Source organism: Triturus cristatus, chromosome 3_1 (assembly GCF_964204655.1).
Source record: "Triturus cristatus chromosome 3_1, aTriCri1.1, whole genome shotgun sequence".
NCBI lineage: Eukaryota > Metazoa > Chordata > Amphibia > Caudata > Salamandridae > Triturus > Triturus cristatus.
Window position 1 is genome coordinate 298,824,810 of NC_140583.1, and position 22,901 is coordinate 298,847,710.

The 22,901-nt window shown below is 44.4% G+C and overlaps 1 protein-coding gene across 4 annotated transcripts in view; it reads right to left on the minus strand.

The window, feature by feature from the left end:
- Positions 1-22,901, minus strand: part of PARP6 (poly(ADP-ribose) polymerase family member 6) — a 289,649-nt gene that overhangs the window by 18,832 nt on the left and 247,916 nt on the right. For 2 of the 4 annotated variants that reach the window (XM_085643947.1, XM_085643946.1), the window contains exons 21-22: positions 15,074-15,133; positions 3,454-3,517 (exon numbers count right to left, since the gene is read on the minus strand). In XM_085643947.1, the coding sequence (XP_085500073.1) occupies positions 3,454-3,517; positions 15,074-15,133 (124 nt within the window). The remainder of the gene's footprint in view (positions 1-3,453; positions 3,518-15,073; positions 15,134-22,901) is intronic. The other 2 variants (XM_085643949.1, XM_085643948.1) reach the window with 1 other exon arrangement.

The window sequence follows — 22,901 nt, forward strand, 5'->3', positions numbered from 1 at the left end:
GGAATCAAGAACCGAACTCCTTTGGTGGTTAAAGAATGTAGAGACATGGAATGGCCGAGCAATTTTTGGGAAGGAACCGGATCTAATAATAGAATCAGACGCGAGTTTGGAAGGATGGGGAGCGAGATGTGGGAACTCTTCAACAGGGGGTTGCTGGACTCTTCAAGAAAAGAAATTGCATATCAACTGCTTAGAATTACTAGCAGGTTCCTTTGCGATTCGTTGTTTCACACACAAGTCGATGAAATATTGTGTAACATTACGAATGGACAATGTGTCCGCAGTACGTTATGTCAACAAGCTAGGGGGTCCTCATTCCAAGGGTCTGACAGATCTAGCGAAAGGATTATGGATCTATTGCTTGAACAAAGGAATTTCAATCACAGCGGAACACATTCCTGAGTTGAGCAATGGGGTGGCAGATTGGTACTCGAGGAATTTCAAGGATTCCAGCAACTGGAAACTGGACAGACAAATATTTCTGACCATCCAATCCAGATGGGGTCCTTTCAAAACAGATCTTTTTGCAGACCGTTTGAACACTCAATTGAAGAATTTCTTCAGTTGGAGACCTGACCCTCAAGCTCAAAAGGTGGATGCATTCCTTCAAGATTGGGAAGGTTTAGCACCTTATGCTTTCCCGCCATTTGCAATGCTTCCCCGTCTGTTGCTTCATGCTCGACGTTACCGCCAGAGCATGGTCATAATAACTCCTCTTTGGAGATCTCAGGCATGGTTTCCAATCATCCTAGAAATGTCACTCGATTTCCCTATCATGATTCCTTCTTTCAAGGAAATACTTTTAGGTCCAGAAGGAGAAATCCATCCCCTTGTAGAACAAGGTCTTCTGACGCTGACGGCATGGAAGATTTCAGGAGACAATGGCGAATCCCAGCGTTTTCGTCAAATGCTTTCAGACTTATTTCTGAGTCGTGGGCACCTGGTACAAGGAAGGCCTATCGATTGGCATGGAACAAATGGGTTCGCTGGTGCATTCAACGACATTATGATCCCGTTTCAACTGATTTAGTCCACATTATTAACTATCTGTCAGAATTGATTACTTCAGGTTTATCTTATAGAACCGTTAATGTTTATAGATCTGCTATTTCAGCTTGAAATTCTTTAATTAATGGTATCTCCATTGGGCAAAATCTTTTGACTAAAAAGGTAATGAGAAGTATGAGAGTTTTGAATCCTCCTTCTGCTAAGTATACTACCCTCTGGGATGTTACCCTCGTTCTCCACACTCTTTCTTCCTGGGGAGATAACTCTTCCCTCTCCCTCAAATGCATATCATATAAACTTACTGTCTTATTATGTTTAGTTTCCTTCAGAAGAACTTCAGATGTTAAAGCTTTAGATGTGTCTAGTAGGGCTTTCCAACCAGAAGGTGTTTGCTTTTATCTCAAAAAAAGAACCAAAACGATGTCCTCCTCTATCTTTTATCCCTTTTTTCCTCAAAATGAGAGACTGTGCGTAGTTAAATGTTTGAAAGAGTACGAGAAAAGAACTAAAAATTTAAGAATGAGTGAATCTCAATTATTGATTTCCTACAGATCTCCTCATAAAGGAGTCTCTTCCCCAACTTTAGCTCGTTGGGTTAAAGATGTTATGCATGAGAGCGGTGTAGACATATATGTTTTTGGAGCTCACTCCCTCAGAGGTGCTTCGGCCTCTAATGCCTTTTTTCTAGGAGGTGGATTACAAGATATCCTTAGGGCAGCAGATTGGTCAAATTATAGTATGTTCAAGACCTGCTACTTCAGACCAATCTCTAATGTGATTGATAATGTTCTTAATGCACTTTAAACTTGCATAATATGGCCTCCATGTCGTGCCATAAAATTTAGATTTTTCACAGCCTGCTGGGCAGAAAATCTGGATTTTATTAAGGACACGGAGGCTAATATTATCCCTCCTCTTGGGATTTATCCCTCCCTTTTTGTATCTCTTATATATGTACATTTATGATATGTAAAGATTTTATAATGTGGTATTCTTTTCTTTCAGAATAAGAATCGCTTTTCCTTGGGACCATTTCTGGAAAGCTATCTTCAGTTTACTACTGTCTTCTTATGGTTATTGATCTTTCCTCGCAATCCAACAAAGAAGGAAGATGGCTGGTTACCGAGGAACTTTATACTTATTCAGAATGTTCATTGAAGTTCTATGTTCTTCAATTGTTGCTGCTGAGCTGTGGCAATAAAGGAGATTTGCATAATATTAGCCTCCGTGTCCTTAATAAAATCCAGATTTTCTGCACAGCAGGCTGTGAAAAATCTAAATTTCCCATCCATTAAATTAACCAAACTGCATTTGGTACTAATTGATACCTTTTCCATGAAGCATCAGAATACAGAAACACCTCTGTCCCATTCCTATGCCTTGCCTCATTTATTGTCCTAAATACTTTGATGGAATTGGACTAAACAGGAGAAGCTTGCTATCAAGAGCAAGAGAACAACCTCAGCTGCTGTGCTAGGGAGACCAAATCCAGAGAAGCCTACATTGGTATGTGTCTACAGCAGTGATTGGGGTGTATGGAGGCAATTAATCTTTCCCCATGACAAAGGCTTGGGTGCTTGACATTGCTTTGTCAGTCACTCAGTCAGGCTTCACCTGATTCAAGGCAGCACTAGCAGAGCACCCATCGGTCTCATCGAAGGAGCAGAAGAAGAGAATCCCTGCTTCTCACAACTCACACCGGAACCTGCTCTGTCATGGCTGCATAGGATGGAGGAAGGCAGGGATACTGTACACTGGCCCTGTGCTGAAGACACCGGCTCTACCTTCTTCATTAACCTGCCATTACAAAACACTCCCTTTACCACCCCTGCTCTACAATTAGTTGGGGAGAATGTCAAGTAACCAATGGTGAATCTCAGTGGTGAAAAATCAACATACCACACCAGGACGTGGCTGAAGTTAATTTCACATCACCAACCAATCGGCAGCAAGTGACTCTTGGGTGGAGGATGAAACTGCAGAAACAGCCGCGTGGCAGGGTCAGAGTCCAGTCAGACTGAACCAGCTTTGGTGACAAGTTTACTTACTAGCATTAATCTTGCTCAAGTGTCACAATATATACGGCTGGGCGCAGGCCACGGAAAAGGGACTTACAAGACACAAGGCTTCAGCTCCAATTCCAACATGGATATCACACCTCTGCTATTGAAGGCTACATTTTCACACAAGATGATCGTTTTAACAGCAATGTAATCCATCAAGCTAATTCTTGCCCTGCAGTCAATTTCTTTTAAAACCAATCTATTCACATTCCGGGAATGGTGCATGAACACTATTACGCCAAAGCACAAACAGGTAAGAATCAACTAAGAATTATACTTTATGGATTGCCATGCCTTAGAGATAGGCACAACACTATGTGCAGTATTTATGATTAGGGTGAAAGGCAGAAACAACAAGCATGTCAAGATGACACTCTCTTACCTTCACAAAGTGCTATACAGTTTAAGTTTCGACTCTGTAGGAATCTGGACTGGATAGAACGACTCTGTAAAAAAGAGAGGTCAAAGTTATGTCTTACCAACAATTATCTAAGAATGCAGGACACCATATGGCATCCAAATATGGGAATATTGTTGGACGCACAGAAGAGCCTTTTTAAACTTCCCAGCAGAGAGTAAAGAAAGGTTACTTACCTGTCACATCTGTTCTCCAGCATAGTTATCTTCCGCTACTTTCCATCCTTTAAACCTATACTTCCTGAATTTGCTGTTTCTCACAAAAACTGCAGAGTGGTGCAGTGAATGCATAAAAAAACATGGGCTCATTTAGGGATGTATTCACAAACTGCACTTTGTAATACGTTTAGTAGTACTGCAACAGTACTGCCCACATACTACAAAATGCTATCCAAACCTATGTGTGGAGATCTCTGCCTCGCCTATCTTTTCTGTGCGTAGATTTCCTTAACATGTGCAGAGATCTCTGCACATGCAGGTATATATTTGAGTAGTGAAACTGTTAGGAACCTGAGGGAGTGGTTGGAAAATGGGAAGGATTAGATAGAGGCAAGTACAGGTTTAATGAGGACCATTCAAATACAGACACCCATTCACAAACGAGTAAGAGCCTGATTACGAGTTTGGGGGTCTGACCACCTGAGAACTGTGTCCTCGCCTGCCAGTAACCCACAGCACTCACACCCTCCAGTAGCCCACAACGCTGGCGGTCTATAGACCGCTATATTATGAGTTAACCATGGTGCCGGCTGTGTGGCTGCAGAGATCTTGCGGCGGTGGTGAGTACTTTTTCCAAATATATCGATGCCTGTGTGTGCATTTCGACTGCATACGTGTCGGATGTACATATATGCATGATACATGTGGAAAAATACCATCTACCCATTGCTGGAGTTGGACCCATATGTGGGCAGTCCTGGCAATGGGTATATGATACTAAAAGGACTCACCTGTATAAAGCCGCAAACAGGATCGCATTCCTCGGGATGGGAGACCCTGCTGTGAAGGGGGAACTTGGAGAAAGTGATCCACATCAAACTCTGCCTAGAAGAGTGTTACTGCCATCTTGAAGCAGGTGGTCGGACCGCCGTAGTCAGCTGGTGGAAAGGGCAACTTGTAATACGGACGACGGTGCAACTCCTCTGTGCCGCCCTATAGCAGCTGCCTTTCTCTGAATGCGAATCCGGCAGTCTGCTGGTGGTGTCTGTGGTTCAGCCACAGTCTTCGCAAAGCCAATTTACCCAACTCTTAATACCGTGGTCGGACCGCCAAGCTCTCCACGATCGGACCACCACTGCTGGTATGGCGGTTCATGAACCGCCAAACTCGTAATAAGGTCCTAAGCCTATTTCTATTCAAAAACTGCAATTCTAAAGTTACTCCAGTCACAAATGACCCAAAACAGTCAGAAATTATACTCCAACTCAGACTTGGAGCAAGTCCAGTAACATACATGGCCACTCATATAAATTGCAGCAGGCTCCTCTAGAAAATATTGGAGGCAGGGACTAAAAAATCACCCCATAGGACATAATGTTAAATAAAATAATTGATTTTGAATTTTATTTTCCATATGCATTTATATATATTTGAAGATGTTAAAAGTTATATTCAAACCGGTCATTTGAAACTGTATGTTGGGGTGGCCCTAGGCCTCTCCGGCATTTCTCTCCTCTCCCCCCACCACTCTTGTTTTTAGCATATGACAGTGCTGTATCTTTCCCTGTACAGCTGGAGAATTGTTTATTAGGTTTTAGAGGCTTTTTATTCTGCACAGTTGGGCCCGTTGGCCTTTTGGCTTCCACCTTAAGGTGTTACCGGACAAAGCCCCCACTTCCTTACCATCATTGGGTTCTCTGAACGGAGGACTCCCTTGGTTGCTAGATAGGTAACGCAGACATAGGGGATCTCCTCATTCCCTCTGCCGAAAACACAAAATGGGGTCCTCCTGCACCCCCTCCAGGCGATCCCCTCTACCGTTGTCTTCTTGCTCTTTTATTTTATTAGCTTGTTGACCTTTTTGCACACGTCATGTCTGTGACATATTGTAAGTGTGAATGTATACAACAGATTTGCTTTCGATTCGCCAACTGTTTCTTGCAATCTTACTGCCAGTAATTGTATTGCTTGTTGAAAATACAATAAACAGATTTTGAGTAAAAAGTTATAGTCAATAAAAAAATGTAATCACGTAATTTAATATTTAGATTTTTGCTTCCAAATAATTGAATACAACTTTAAAACGTTAGTACACTTAATTAAATAAATACATTTGAACAAAATTTCCTACATAATAATTAAATAAAAATATATAAATAATATAGTGTGGAAGGGGCTTTTTTAAAAAAAAACATTACAAGTATAATTACATATAAATGTAATTAATATTTTATCCATTTTATTATTTAGTAAATAATTAATTTGATGTGTTAATGCGCTGTAACATTTTAGTTTTAGTTCTAGGTTAATTTACAAATGTATTTCACATTATTATTATTATTATTATTATTATTATTTATTTTATAAAGCGCATAGTCACCCGGAGGTATCCCAGCGCTAACAACCCTGATTCAACAAGTTTGAGGCCCGGGAGCTGAGAGCAAAAGAGAGGAAGGGCGAGAAATCAAAGCAGGGAGGGGGCATGGAAGCTAGGGAAAGAGATGAGTTTTTAGCAGCTTCCTGAAGCGCAGATATTGTGGTTCAAGACGTAAGTCATGGGGGAGTGAGTTCCAAAGACGGGCAGCTTGTACCGAGAAGCGTCTTCCTCCTGATCGGGCTTTCCTGAATCTCGGGGTATTGATGAGGTTTTCTGCGTTAGAACGGAGGGATCTAGTGGTAGTGTAAGGGGTGACAAAATTGGTGAGGATTGGGGGGCCTTGGTTGTGCAATGTTTTGTGTACCAGGCACAGGGCCTTGAATTTGACTCTCTCCCTTATGGGGAGCCAATGAAGAAGTTTGAGAGCGGGTTTAGCAGATGATCTGGCCGGGGTGTTTGTGATGATCCGGGCAGCAGTGTTCTGAACTCTCTGCAATTTATTAAGGGTCGCTTCGGGAGCGCCCAGATAAATCACGTTACTGTAATCCAGTCTCGATATTATGAGACCTTGGATTAGCAGTTGTTGGGGTTTAGGGGGAAGAAGGGGCAGGACTTTCCTCAAAGATTTTAGAAGACCGAAGCAGGTCCCTGCTACCTTCTTTGCTTGCGGAGTAAATGAGAGATCGGAGTCGATCCATACTCCTAAGCTTTTCACCTCTATTTTTGGGTCAGGGAGGGGACCTAGACAGGCTGGCCAACTATCCAGGGGGAGTGAGGTTCCTTTTGGGCCAAGTATAAGGACCTCCGTTTTTGTCCCGTTTAGTTTTAGGGCTGATCTATTCATCCAACGATGAACCTGCGTAAGACAGTTGAAGAGATCAGCTTTCTGTTGTTTGGGATGGGACAAAGACACCACTAGTTGTGTGTCGTCAGCATAGCTGACGACGCTCACTCCGAATGGGGTGATAACCTCCTCCAATGTGGACATATAGATATTAAATAATGTGGGGCTCAGGGAAGAGCCCTGAGGCACCCCACATTGGAGGGGCATTTCGGAGGAGCGGGCGTTCCTCTCCCAAATCTGATAGGACCGTTGGGCCAGGAAAGATGACAGCCAGGATAGGGCTGTACCTTCTACTCCAACCCTTGCCAGTCTTTCGATAAGGAGTTGATGGTCGACGGTATCGAACGCCGCGCTAAGGTCGAGGAGGATCACTGCCACTGACCCTCCCCCATCCAATAGCGCTCTGGCCTCCTCTACCGCTGCCAGGAGGGCGATGTCCGTGCCCTGCCCTGGTCGGAAGCCCGTCTGGGAACTTTTTAGTTTGTTATTGGCCTCTAGAAACTGCGAGAGTTTCCTGTTGACTAATTTTTCCGCGATCTTGCTGACTCCTGGGAGTAGGGAAATGGGCCTGTAGTTCGCCAGATTCTCAGGATCGAGAGAAGGTTTCTTCAATAGGGCTTTCACCACAGCTTTCTTCCAGCTCGAGGGTACGACTCCTTGTTGGAGTGAGGTATTAATCAAATGAGTAAGGGAGGGGATGATAGTGGGGGCTACCTCCTTAAGGATCCGAAGAGGAGCAGGGTCCCTAGGGGAGCCGCTCTTCATGGAGTTGAGCGTATTTCTCACCTCTTCTATTGTGACCTGGCCCCATGTGGACAGACAAGTGGACGATGTAGTGTATTGGGAGACAGTTTCGTCCCCTGGGCTCGAGGAAGGAATTGAGTCCAGAATAAGTCGAATTTTGTCATGGAAGAAGTTAGCCAATTTTTGGCATTTCTCCTGGTCTGCTTTAGGATCGGAAGGAGGTCCCAGTCCTTGTTCTGGGGGTTTTGAGAGCTCTTTAAGGATGGCGTATGCTTCCTTACTGGAGCATCCCGCTTTTTCTAATCTCTTCTGATAAAACGCGCTTTTGGTTTTGCGAATGGCGATTTTGTAGTTTAGAAGAGAAGTAGAGTAGGTGTTTTTATTGGTTCCTGATTTTTCACGTCTCCAAGCGCGTTCGGTTTTTTTACACTCTTGGCGCAGAGCTTTAAGCTCTGAAGTATACCATAAAGCGGGGGAAATTCTCTTGGGCTGTTTAAGGGTCGTGGTTTTCGGAAGCATCGTATCAAGGGACGAGGTGATCCAATCACAAAATTGTTTGTCAGCCGTGTTGGGGTCAAAGGAGAGCTCGGGAATGGAGTCTGCAAGAGAAGCAGCCCAGTTCTCCGGAGACAATTTGCGCCATTGTCGGTCGGTAACCTGGGTTTTAGGGGTTAGGAGAGTAGGTTTGGGGATTTCCCAGGAAAAAGGGACCAGAAAATGGTCCGTCCATGGTAAAGTCACAGGTAGGTTGGTGGTCACCGCTGCTATATTGGTGAGAATAGGGTCCAGTAGCTGGCCCTTCTCATGGGTAGGCTCGTTGTTCACTAGATGTATCTTTAAAGATGTTGAGTCGTGTCTGATATCCGAGGCTACTCGATCCGTGGGGTCTAGGAAGTGGAGATTCAGGTCACCTAGTATAAGGAAGTTGGAGGTGGAGGAAGCTAATTGTGATACAGATTCGAATATGGAATTGATAAAATTGCCTGGGGCTCCTGGGGGGCGATAGATCAATAGCCCTGCCAGGGAAAGGGATGAGGAGATTTGGATGGAGAATTGGCCGCTCTCGCAGTCCTCAATACCAGCGTTAGCCATCCTACAGGTGAGTTGTTCCCTGTGAATTATAGCTACCCCGCCTCCTCTCCCTTTAGGTCTATTTAAAGCTTGGCAGAAGTATCCAGTGGGTAGGGCCGTGATGACGTCAGGGTCGGTGTTATCTGATAGCCGTGTTTCCGTTAAAAACAGTAGGTCAAGATCCTGATTCTGAATCAAAAGGTTTACTTCGGTAGCATGTTTGGGGAGGGAACGGCAGTTAAGAAGTCCCAACTTCACAGGGAGTGTGGAAGATTTCAGGGGGGGAGTCGGATTGCATCGAGGACAGAACGAGAAAGCATTACCTGCGGTGAGCGTGTGGTAGCAGGTAAGGAAGTTCTTAGGTCGAAGGGAGCGCAATGTATCTGCTGTATACGTCACTCGGTCCTGAGGGCCACCCGGCGGAGTAACGGGGCCTAGGGCCGTCCGGGGCCGGACGGGCCCAGACGGGCTTGCCTTTGGCACGCCTTCGGCGCGCAAACGGCGCTCCCGCTGCGCTCGTCCGCTGCGCTTCCTGTACTGGCACATATCTAGGTAAGGAAGAGGGCGTGGCCTGAAGGGGGGCGGAGTCAGCGCGCACACCTGGGATGCTGGCGGCAGCTGAGAAGCGCGAGGAAGGGCGTGGCAGCTCTCAATCAGCTGTGCGCCGAAGGCAGGGGAAGCGCTTGAGTGCGTGTGATTTAAAAGAACACAAGACAATAGTGACACCACACAAAAAGAACGAAGTTAGCAGTTTTTTTTTAAAAACAGAGCTATCCAAGAGTACCTCCAGCTCCCGGCTTCCGCCTCAGGACTGGGTCATAGGTTTTGTCTGAGATCGCCAGGAATCGGCGGTTTAAGTACAGGCAGCAGGGGGCGTGGCCTGAAGGGGGGCGGAGTCAGCGCGCACACCTGGGATGCTGGCGGCAGCTGAGAAGCGCGAGGGGCGTGGCAGCTCTCAATCAGCTGTGCGCCGAAGGCAGGGGAAGCGCTTGAGTGCGTGTGATTTAAAAGAACACAAGACAATAGTGACACCACACAAAAAGAACGAAGTTAGCAGTTTTTTTTTAGAAACAGAGCTATCCAAGAGTACCTCCAGCTCCCGGCTTCCGCCTCAGGACTGGGTCATAGGTTTTGTCTGAGATCGCCAGAAATCGGCGGTTTAAGTACAGGCAGCAGGGGGCGTGGCCTGAAGGGGGGCGGAGTCAGCGCGCACACCTGGGATGCTGGCGGCCGCTGAGAAGCGCGAGGAAGGGCGTGGCAGCTCTCAATCAGCTGTGCGCCGAAGGCAGGGGAAGCGCTTGAGTGCGTGTGATTTAAAAGAACACAAGACAATAGTGACACCACACAAAAAGAACGAAGTTAGCAGTTTTTTTAAAAACAGAGCTATCCAAGAGTACCTCCAGCTCCCGGCTTCCGCCTCAGGACTGGGTCATAGGTTTTGTCTGAGATCGCCAGGAATCGGCGGTTTAAGTACAGGCAGCAGGGGGCGTGGCCTGAAGGGGGGCGGAGTCAGCGCGCACACCTGGGATGCTGGCGGCAGCTGAGAAGCGCGAGGAAGGGCGTGGCAGCTCTCAATCAGCTGTGCGCCGAAGGCAGGGGAAGCGCTTGAGTGCGTGTGATTTAAAAGAACACAAGACAATAGTGACACCACACAAAAAGAACGAAGTTAGCAGTTTTTTTTTAAAAACAGAGCTATCCAAGAGTACCTCCAGCTCCCGGCTTCCGCCTCAGGACTGGGTCATAGGTTTTGACATTCAAAGATCTTCATATTTTTCCACTCATTTTTAAACTTCAATATTTGTCCCTATATTTCATAACGAAAAGATTGCCACCCCGATGGTGGAAACCAATGCCTATGTGTGCAAAATTATTTGTAGTTACTTTACACTCGTATATCCTGTGCTAGCAGGCTCCACTCCCCAGGTTTGAGGAAAAAACACAAATAGCATGCAGATTGAGCCGCTTTTACATATCAACCAACTAGGTTTAGTTTCTAACGAAAATGTTTCCTTTGTGAACACCGAAGCATTTTGACCCAAAATAAAATGTGCAACACTGGATCACAGTAAACAGTGTGAGCATGTTGTGTGCAGGGTGGGTAGAATCTGAAAGTATGGAAGGATACTTATGAGTCTAAATAAGAGGCCCTTGCTGAAGTAAAAGCATTACATGTGTGACACATATGTCTCACAGTATCATAAATTTGGAATACTAACAATCTTGTCACAAAAAAGGTGAACAGATAATTAGAAAAATGGTAAACTTAAAGGGTACAAGCAAAGATTACACGAGGAAGGGGAAAGGCAAGGGAGGGTGGCTACTGGGGCTTCTATACCCATAGTCAAAAAGTGAAAATAAATGTATATAACAGAAAAATAACCAATAAGTTGTATTGAAATAAATAGAAACAAGAAATAAACTAAACAAAATTAAAATGGGTTTACTTAAGGAATGGGAGGACACAGAGCATCTCCCCATGTACATGAAAAAATAAGGAAATGCAAAATTTACATTGCATTACCCGACAACATTAACCCAACACTATTAAAAAGAAATAACAAAAAAATGATCTTGAGAATAATCACTCTAAGTTTAATGATGTGTGCTTAATCTCACTGTGCTTAAGGAACCTATGAAATGAAATGAAAATAAATTTATAACGCGCAAACTTAGCCCAAAGGGCATCAAGGCGCCTATAAATATCACGTGGAGCTGGTACATGTAAGTCACATTCTAAAGCAAAGGGTCTTGCTCAGATTCATAACCTTCATCATTACAGACAGCACGATAGACTTTGAGGAGACCTTGAAGAAACATTTTCCAGTTACCACAAACAGATTTCTGAGGACAGCCTGACTGACCCACCTGCCAGTGTACTAAGGAGCCGAAGTGAAGACGCCCCCATAGACCTTTCCAGAAGGCCATTTCCTAAGATAACTGACACATCAACCTTACTCTTGAGGATACAAACAAGTAACTATTCTGTGTGCCTTATAAAACGAATGTCAAATTTTTGTTTCATAGATTGCGACGAGATGGGTTGAGGTTCTGATATTCGTCTGTATGAAAAGACGATAAAGCTGAGTACATTGGACTGCGATTGCACTCAAAATATAGGTAAGCCATAGAGGAACAGTGGGGAAAAGAGGCTCTTGCATGGTTAATTAAACCAAAAGAAAAATACTGATACAATCCCTGGCATACAGAAATCAGGATAAGTGGGGAGCCTCATAGTGGTTCGTGCAAGGAAGAAAAGTACATTAAATACATATAGAAGTATAGAAGAATAACGGAGATTTTTCTCACCAAGGATATTTGGGTGGCATCTACTAGACAACGAGGTGTGTAACTTAAGTTATCTATAATTACACGCAGAACCTCATGGTGAAAAACCACTGTTTATTCAAAGCTGCCCATATACAATTATAACCTCATGTATGGTCACCCCCAAATCCTTTCCCCCTAGTTAGGATCAGCAGTGCAAGGGTAAAGGAGTCATGGGAGTGCCATGCACAAGATGCCTTCATCTCCCTCAGCCTCCGTACCCTTTGCGTACATGAAATGATACCTGGTGTCCTGCCACCCTTCCAATCAGTCTCTGGCCATCCTCCCTGCCTCCAACAATATCTGGCAACCTGACATACTTTAATGCCATCTACGGCATTACAAAAAATTCAGAAATTAATACTATCACGACCCTTGGCATTAGCCTCTTGTCCCTAAATCTCAAGAATTAAAATACCTGGTTATTGTCACTGCTTATTTATAAAGTGCATCCTCTTTGCACTCTTATGAAGGCAACTAGGCATGCACCAGTCTGCGACTCAAGAAAAGTAGGAAACATCCAGTTTTCTAATTGTTTCCTGAATTTAAGCATGCAAGGTTGTGTATGCAAGGCGGTCGGTAGAGCGCTCCAGGGCTTTGCTGCTGATCCTGGGAATGCCTCTCATGTGACCTGTGAGACCTGCACTGACTGGGTTAGCACAGTCTAGATTGGAGCTGTCCAGAGTACTGAATACTACTGTGTCTAAAGTTGACTGCAACAGCGTTTTTGGAATACTAGGAGGAATCTGGAGGAGTCTCTCTCCTGGAAGGTGGACTTTGGAGAATGGCGCCTCTGTAACAGAGCCGAATGTCTGAAAGAGGTGTTAGAGGAAGAGCATGGTCTTAGTTCAATTGAGTCCACTTCGGCCCATCAACTTCTACTCTGTTTTAGCTGAAGTGGATGGAGAGTCAGTGACCTTCAGAGTGGACTATATTGTAGGAGAGCACAGCTAGTGAGTAGTGGCGCGATTATCCTCCCACGCTGTAATCAGGAATGCTTATTTTGACACTTTTCGGGTTGTAAAATTAAATTGGTCAAGAATGTCGTGATTTTCAAGGAGTGTTGATAAAAAGCCACAACAGGGGTTATAGGATTAGTGATGATGCGAGGAGTCACATCCTGGATGGGGGATCAGTAATGCTGAGAGATATGTTATTCTGCTAAGAACTAAAGCAAATACGAAAAACATGTGTCCGACCAAAGGAGATACCAATGTAAAATGGATGCACTGACATCGCCAGGCGTAATTATAATTTTAATAGGTACTGAAACAATGTTAGGCATTCCACAATTGCTCAAACTTTCAGGGAGAAATAAAAACTAGAGGGACAGCCTGAGTTTAGGAAAGAGGAAAAAACAATGCTACACAGTTGCAGAAATTCAGTGATGGAAGCGACACAGGATCCTCATTGTCAACTGCGAAGTACAACTGAAAAGAACAACTGCAAAACAGGTGGGTCTAGGCTGGGTGCATCCAACCAGGAAGAGAGCCTTGCCCCCAACTTTCGTGGTGGAACTCTCCCAGCACAGAAGGCTTTTCCATAAAGGAATGTCATTTAATGTAATTCTGAAGCTCGAGATGCCACACTTCTCCCTCCTTACACTAAACAGAACATAACAAAAAAACAAAGAGTTCATGGAAATGATCATACACGTTTACATAACCACAACAGTTAAAAAATTCTAATTACCAATAGTGTCCCCATGAATTATGACATATTATTTATAGATAAACATGAACGATGCCTTAAGCAATCGCTGGACCAGCTCAGGACAGGTCCCAACTTAGTTCAAAAGATGCTCTACCATCTACACCTGCGCTCTCCGCACTTTAGGCTGGAGCTCTTAATCATCACATATTCCCCAATTCTCTTATTTCTATAAGTCCCTGGGCCCATTCCTCTATCAAACAAACATCCCGTTAACTTCAAGACCTTCTTTTGATTCCACACATTCCCCTCACTCAGTATTCTTAATTATGGGTCCACTCTCACCACTTGGAGCAGTGGAAAAAACCCTAACAGTCCTTTTTTGTCATGTGTCTTTTCTTCATACAGACCTGTCCCCCTACCAAAAACCCAGGAGGATTTTTAGCCTAGCCTCCCGGCACTTCCACCTGGAGCTTGCTCATTGTCCACCACAATCTTGTCCCCATCCACACTCATCATAGTCCTAGGTTTGCTACCCCTCATCGCTTTAAATGTTCATATACTAGTAACACTAATAGGAGTAGTGCCATTTGCCCTCGCTAATCTTCCAATAAATTGCACTCCTCAAGCACGCTTTCTCACACAAACCTAGTTTCACATCTTCCTTGAGACTTCTACTCCAACTCTCCTGAGCCCAAACCCCTGGAAGCATAAAGGAGCACACCACATGCTCAATCTCTCTCTACGGCAAATAGTCATTCATCTCATGCAGCACCAGCTGTACCCCATTATCAGTTTCCGATGGCTCCAAAGAGCTTGCCAGTGCTCAGTACTTCCCTATGTGTCCCAAGATGAAGATCTTCCTCACAATCCAATCCTCGAAACCAGAACATCCTCCTCACATTCAAGTGAAAAGAAGAAGTGGTTGAAACAGGTGGTACTATCTGAAATGTACTTACAGATGTATCAACCCGAGGAGGTAACCTTCCAGCGAACTGTCGTTGGGGAATTCTCCCAGCACATAAGACTCTTCAATAAGAGAATGTCACAGAAAGTCATTCTAAAGCTTGAAATGTTACAACAATTTTAAGGATCCTACAATCAACCATTTCTAGGCTAATGAAGTAACAAAACTGTCATTATGTGATCATTGAGGAACGAATGTGCCTGTTTAACAAGTGCTAGTAAATGGCTCCTACAGAAGGATCATATGTTACATTTGTGATGTCACTGCAATCGCACACGGTCTCCAGGCCACATGGAAAGAGAAGCACATCCTGATGTAGAGCTGGTATCAACATGTACACAAATATACACATAAGCGAGAACAGTGTTGCGTCACACAATGTACAATCAATTACAGAAAAGTAAATTGCACTAGAGAATACATGTTTAATAGTGACAAAGAACACTCACAGAGGCTTGGTATATTCCCGCGCGGGGGCAGATGCTTATGTGTGGAGACTGGACCAGCACCTGAGCCAATAAAAAGGCATAAAAATGTAAATGTCAATCCAGTGTTAGTGGTGTTTAAGTGTAAATGAAGAGAACTGTTCAGAAATATGAGGAGAAAAACACTACCAAAGCGAAGCTAGGATGAATGATGGAAAGCCATTACAAGTCTGGCAATGGATGCTACGCCATCTGTGGATAAACAATAGTTGTCAAACGCTAAAGGTAATTGGGAGCTAAATGTAAGCTATTTTGTTTACATGAACATAGTTTATCAAAATGTAGAAAGTCATTTTTTACTGTCTTCCTTTTCTCTCTTGTTCCCAACCAGCCAGGTACCCTGTGGTAACAGTCTTTAAAACAGCTTTAAAAATTTCAGTAGCGGATCCCACCTCTCAGTATGCACGGCCTCATCCCTTCCTTCCGCCTACAATGTGTCCCTTCCTGTTCCGGTTTTATAACCAGTCAGGGCAGAGAGTGCTTGCTCTGTTTCATTTTAATTTCATTAATGTTTGTTTCGAGGATTTGCATGGCTCTATTTGCCTAGAAGTTCTTTCAGAGTTCTGTCTACCTTTCTTCTCAAATCTCGGCCTTTCGCAGAATGCTTGAAACAACATATAATTTCAATATTGTAGCCAATATGTCAGCCTCTGCCAGTAAAGAGGTAGATATCGCTACAGGATCATCCTTCAAACCTCCTGTTAACCGGCCCCAAACCCAAGTAGATTATGAAAAACGTATTGCAAACATGCAGCACATTTTTAACATCAATTCTTTACCTTTCTTGAAGTAGGTTATTATTTCCACCTTCCCCCTTTCTCTTGTTACTAGAAGGAATTTCAAAATACCAATTCCTGCAGAAGTGATGTAAAGTGGCCCTAAGGAGACATACAACGACTAAAAAAACACCAATATAAATACCCTGCTGGACTTCTCTGCTCTCTGCTACTTTAATCTTTTCCTTTTTTTGGTTGAATGAGATTGCACCAAATAGTAGTTCACTTCTCTTTCTTAGTTTTTCACTTTTTTCACCAAACCTGTGTTTCAATACAGTGTTCTTTTCTCCAGCATTGCTCAATGGGAGCCACACCAATTAAAGTTTGTCCTGGTGTTAGGTCGCAGCTACCATCATTGTGACCCAGCCGTAGTGTTGTGAGATTGTGCACTAGAATCCTTGATGTTCTGGGCGGACTCAACAGAGGAATTACGTAACTTGCTGGGAGGTTTTAAGGTGTGGTTATTAACGGTTATGACGTAAGAAGAGTGCAGTGTGTGAACGTATGCTGAGGAATAAACACGTCTGTTACAGAGCTCCGTCTGTGGCTTATTCATTTGCATGCGCCCGGGCTGGGGAGGACGCTACCTCTGATGATGAATAGGGAATATGAGGACCAAAGAAACGAGACTGCTCTCCCTGAGAGTTTGTACAGCAAATTGCTTGTACGTGCCATGTCTGCCACAAGTCAATGCAAAGCAGTCCAAAGTTGGCGTTTGTGTAGTCGAAGCTCTGCTTCAGCCCTGATACGGCCATTGAAAAAGTTGAAGGCCCTACCAAAGACAGCATTTGAAAAGTCCGCCAGAATCTGCTGGTAAGGCTGAAAGAAGAGATTTTGCGCTGCCCACAACATAGATTAATCATTGATACAAAGGGAAACGCCTAAGGCAGCCAAAACCAGTTACAATTCAAAAAGCTAAAGGTAGAGGCAACCAGGTGCGAGAAACAAAATTGTTACTTACCGTCAAGAAAGAAGATGATGCATTATGACCTGCGATCGGGTATGACACAAGTGGATGCACATGGCCATTGCCTGAAGAAGTGTCAGGGATGGGGGAATGGCTAGCGACATTCAAACAGCATATGCTCTCGACAGTAGTGAAAAAAAGAGCAAAATACTATGCGGCTGTGTTCCTAAAACCGACACTGGCATTCAACACTTCCAAGCAAAATATTGGTGCCATGTGGACTGCATGGATCGAGCTGTTCGATGTCTCCGTAGATGCCCTAGAAGTAGTAGATGTAAAGAAAATCATTAAGGGCCTGATTTCGATGTCGGGAGAAATTCCTTTAGCCCGACACCGACTCAGTCCTGGGACAGACCGATACCTGGTCGGCGGTCCCAACCGCCTCATTAGGATGCGACTGATTCCTATATTTCACTATGAGAGCATGCATTACGGCCATACACTGCCGCAATGCATGCTCTCACAGTGAAATGGGAGGTGCGGTTTATCCTTGTGGCAGGCATCAAGGTGCCTGCCACAAGGTGCAGGGATGGTGCTCCCTCAGCCTCCAACCAGAGGCCACGCACCAAAGGGGGACCAACTGGGGGCCCCCAAACACGCTTTCTGACATTGTTTCCATGTCAGACAGGTCGGCATGGAAACCATGTTGGAAACTGTGCATTGTAATCTCAAGGGCGGAAAGGCCTGTCCTTGAAATTACCAGCTGGCTTCTGACTGGCGGACGGGCTCTCCGAGCCCGGCGGAAGCCAGCCGGATGACCGGACGGTTTTCTTTCCGACCACCTCCATCATAATGAGGCGGTCGGAAAGGAAATCGAGCGGCCTATATGAACAGAACAGAACAGATTGATGGATTGATGAAGATGGATATTTCATAAGGGTCCGTAGGGGACAAGGACGGAATGAGGAAATATGAATTTTATGGTCAATTGTGTCCCCTATCTTAGACCCCAACGACTCCATGTACATGTTACAAGTACATGCATGTTCCCTCCAGTTCCAGCTATGAAGACGCAAATACATGTGCGTCCAACGCCAACGTGTCCTCTTTCAGATCCGCCATGAATCAATCAATCAATGACATTTATAGAGCGCGCTACATACCCGTAGGGTCTCAAGGCGCTGGGGGGGGGGGGGGTGCCGCTACTGCTCGAACAGCCAGGTCTTCAGCTTCTTCCTGAAGGAGAGGTGGTCTTGGGTCAGGCGCAGGTTGGTCGGGAGGGAGTTCCAGGTCTTGGCGGCCAGGTAGGAGAAGGACCTTCCTCCTGTAGTCGCTCTTCGGATGCGGGGGACGTCGGCGAGGGCGTGGTTGGTTGATCGGAGGTGGCGTTTGGGAGCGTAGAAGTTGACTCGGCTGTTGAGGTAGCTCGGGCCTTGGTCGTGTAGGGCTTTGTGTGCGTGGGTGAGGAGGCGGTAGGTGATTCTATTACGGCCCATTCAAAATCACCCCCTAAGTACTTAAAGAACCTTGCAGTGACAGAGTGAAAGAAGTGAAGAAAATCTTGCAGACTGATGCAATATCATACCGTCAGATCAAAGAAGCACTGGGACCAAGTTCAATCTGAAGCTGAATGTTGACGATAAAAGGTACATTTTCAATCAAGCAAAACAGCAAGCTGGTGAAACTATGGATAAGTTTATCGAGTGACTTGAAGTGCTTATCAAACACTGCAAGTTAAGTGAATTCAATGATGTAGAAGCCATGTGCCTTAGTTTCAGACTCGTTCTAAAGATGCATGTTGGCTGAAACACTCAATTTGGAGAAAGTCCTGATGGCCGTGAGGGCAGAGGAACGTGTAGATCGACAGGCCGCTGATATGGAAGTTGTAGTAGCGCAAAGGTGATCATGAAAGCATTCACAAGCAAAAAGTAGATGCACGGAAGTCGATGTCCATAGAGAAGAAAAAGTTGTGTTTCCGATGTGAGTTTTTGTTTCCCAGTGAAGATAAATGTCTGGCCATGGGACAAACATGTATAGACTGCAGGAAAAATACCACTTTGTAACGGTCTGCAAAGTGAAAGAGGTACAAAATGCATCACAGCGAGAAGAGAAAATCGGCGCCAGAAGGCTCCAGAAGAATTCTCGACACGCCCACAAGGCCAGTTAGCAACTTCAGTTATGGCAAGTAGAAACCAGACAAAATCTATGGTTGTCAAGTTCAACCTATAAAGGCTCTTCAATGTCATTATCAAGTGCCAGTGAAGAAGGAGGTTGTTCAATGATGATATCGACCAATTGAAAGACAGGCACTTGTAGGTTTAGCTGTTTGCAAGGAAGAACAAAAGACAAAGTCCAACCATCCAAAACACCTGCATTCATTTGGACACGGACCCAAAATTACAATAAAAGTCAACAATTGCCCCACAATCTTTTTCGCAGACAGTGGTGGGTCAATCAACATCCTGCCAGTTCAGAAGTTCAATAGCTTGTCTACTGTGCCACGTCTCAACCTGTCAAACACAAAGGTGTATATGTGGGCTGCTTCTAAACCGTTGCAAAGTCAAGGGTCATTCACAGCGACATTGTGACTTAAAGCAGAATCAGTGCAAACGCCAATCCATGATCTTGAAAGAATTTCATCCAGCGCATGCGAATACAGTTTTGCTAAGGAAGCTGATATGGGACTGATGCCTCTCAATTACAACCTGCACACTCAATCTGAAATTGTGAGTCAATTACCGTCGTTGTATAGCGCTTTCACTTGCAGGAAGCTGTTGAGAAAGAATTAGAAACACTGTTCAAGCATGATATCATTGAGTGCTCCACTGGTCCTACGCCATGAGTGTCGCCCACAGTGGTGGTGCTAAAAAAGGACAGGTGAGGTACAGTGTGGATCTGTATTGCTATGCACCAAACAACAAAGCAATCGAGAGAGAAGTACATCCTGGTACACACATAGCAGACAAGATCCTGCAACTGAACGGTGCCAAAGTCTTCTGTCTTGACCTATACAAGGGATATTATCAACTTGAGTTGGAAGAGAACTGCAGGTACATCACTATTTTTTTACTTATATTGGTGTGTTCAGATACAATAGTTGAGTTTTGGAGTGTTGTCAGCTGCACGAATATTTTAGGATGTCATACGTCAAATATTTCAACCTGTCATGCATGATTTTAATTACAGTGATGATATACTGGTATTTGGGGCAAAGCAAAAGGAACATGACAAGGCTCTTACACAAGTATGCCAGTTACTTGCTCATGCAGGTTTAAATCCGAATTCAGCAAATTGTGAGTTTCACAAGACCAAACTCAGATTCTTTGGACATATGGGGCCACATGCATCATTCAAAATACGGGTTGCACAGGGACAGATTTGCAGAATCTGCCCCTGTGTGACCGGTATTTTTGCATTTGCCTTTTTCAAAGTTCCATGTTGCACACATACATGCCCTTGGGCCATGTATGTGTTCAACATGTGCTAACATGGCAATTTCAGGTGTGCATAAGGGTGTCCTTTTGGCACCCTTGCACCCTTGAAATTGCATGCGCAATTTGCGAGTACCTATTTTGTACTCGCAAATTGGGCATGCAATTCCCATTCATTCCTATAGGCCTCAAGGCTTATAGGAATGAATGGGAAGCAATTCCTTAATTGCGATTCGCAATTTGTGAGTCGCATTTAAGGAATGTGTAGGAGTCGCAATATTTTTTGCAATTCCTACATGCATTAGCAATTGTGATTCCTAAAAATCCCAATTTAGGAATCACAATTACAAAGTTTGATGCATGTGGCCCTAAGACTCTGATGGGGGAATTACTCCTGACCCAGAAAGAGTGCAAACACTGTCAGCTGCTTGCCGCGCAAAAGACGGTACCATGATGTGATCCTTCTTAGGCATGGCCAGTTATTGCACATGGTACATTCGGGACTTTACTACTGTGAGTGCCCCATTAAGAGACTTGATAAAACAAAATTTCTCCTTCCAGTAGTCTGCTGAATGTGATCAAAGCTTCAAAAGAACAAAACAAGCGATTGAGAATGCAATAGAGATGGCGTATTTTGACCCTAAGCTATAAACTTAGATCACAGTAGATGCAAGCTCAGTGGGGCTGGAGGCAATCCTTGCTCAGCACAGTGGTCATCCGAATGCTTGGAGATAGATTGTGGCCGATGCTAGTCAGAACCTGTCACAGAACATACCTATTCTCAGACAGAGAAGGAGAGTCTGGCTGTGGTATAGACCTGCTAACATTTTCATGTGTCTCTATACAGAAAGCGTTCCACTATCATTGCAGACCATCAAGCGTTGCTACACATTTTTGGAAACTCAAAAGCCAAGGTGCCCACTCACACTGAGAGGTGGGGGTTTGACTGCAAGAGTACAGCTATACAGTTGTACATAAGCCTGCAGATTACTTTTCATGAGTACCAATACATCGTCACAGATCGACATCCAAAATGGCTGATGAGTATGTTAGCTTCATTATGAGGTCCAGCACGCCAGCAGGCCTATCTATCGAACAGATTATTGCTGCTACTAATGCTGACAAGAACATGCTTATCCTCAAAGACATAATTTCAACTCCATCATGGAAGAAAAATGCTTGACCTTCTGCTGACGATGTTGAATTTCAAAAATTAAAAAATGTACAGGATGAACTTTCCGTTATCAGGGAAGGTGTTGTATTGAGGGGCTCGAGAATCATCATACCCAAGTACCTAAGACAGCAAGTCATTGAACTAGCCCATAATGGACATAGTGGCATTGTAACCACCAAAAGCCCCTTAAGAAGCAGAGGGTGGCTCCTGCGCCTTGATGAGCGAGTGGAGTGGGTACCAAAACAGTGTCATCTTTGCAACCTCCTTTCGCCCCAGAGTGATGCAGCATCAACTGACAGTGTCTGACCTTTTTGCACATGCTTGGGACATAGTTGCAGTTGGGCCTTTAGGAAATGGACATCATCCCATGGTAGTCATTGATAAGTATTCACTCTTTCCTTTAGCAGAGGAGTTATCATCAACAGCCCAGGACAAAGTCATCAAGCGGCTGGATGATATCTTTGCAGCATGGGGTATCCCTGTCATTCTCAAATCTGACAATGAGCCACCTTTCAATAGCAAAGAATTCAAGGAGTTTTTTAGTCAGACTAAATGTCAAGCATCAGAAGAGTACACCTCTGTGGCCCCAAGCTAATGGCGTTGTGGAACGATTCATGGATACCCTCAAAAGGGTAATTCAACGACAGTCGATGGAGGGAATTGAGTTAACCCAAGCCCCGTATCCAGCCCTCTGTGCGTACTGTTCAGCTTCTCACTCCACAAATGGTCAGAATCCTGCTACCTTGCTATTTAGGAGAGCCATAAGAACCAAGCTGCCACAGTGGACAGTGGACTGATCCGTGAGTTTTACAGTTTGTTCCACAGACAATTCTCAAGAAAGGAAAGCGGAAAACAGACACTCCGTTTGCTGTTGACACTATGAGGGTTGTGACGTGAAAAGGACACATGGTCAAGGCATATTGTTCCGGAAAATTTATCACACGGTCTTGTCACACTTTAAGCACCTACCTCGAGGTTTGTCAGCTCCTGCAATCATGAATGAGGCGACCCCGCCTAACAGTCCGGACCCTGTGCCAACAATGCATAATGAGAGTGTGTCTTAACTGTCTGATACCACTCAATCTGGCCGACTAGTGCAAGCACCTCAACGACTTATTGAGAAAATGTAATTTAACTGTTGTTTCTACTTTTTATTTAACAAAGGGGGAGATGTAGTGTTGTGAAACTGTGCTCTAGGAACCTTGCGGTTCTAGGCGGACTCTACAGTGGAATTACGTAACTTGCTGGGAGGTGATAAGGTGTGATTTCTAGCAGTTATGATGAAGGGAGACTGCAGTGTGCAGTGGTGGCTCCTCCGCTATGGCAGTTACATTTCTCCATACAAGTACAAGAAAGCTGAACTGAACTTGTTTGCTTAATCATCATATGGCGTAACTACTGTCAAAGAGATTATGAATAATTTATGTGTATCATGTTGTTAGAACTGGGGGTCTCTAATTGGCAGAGGTATGCACCTTTGTCCAAATAGGAACCCTTCCTTCTA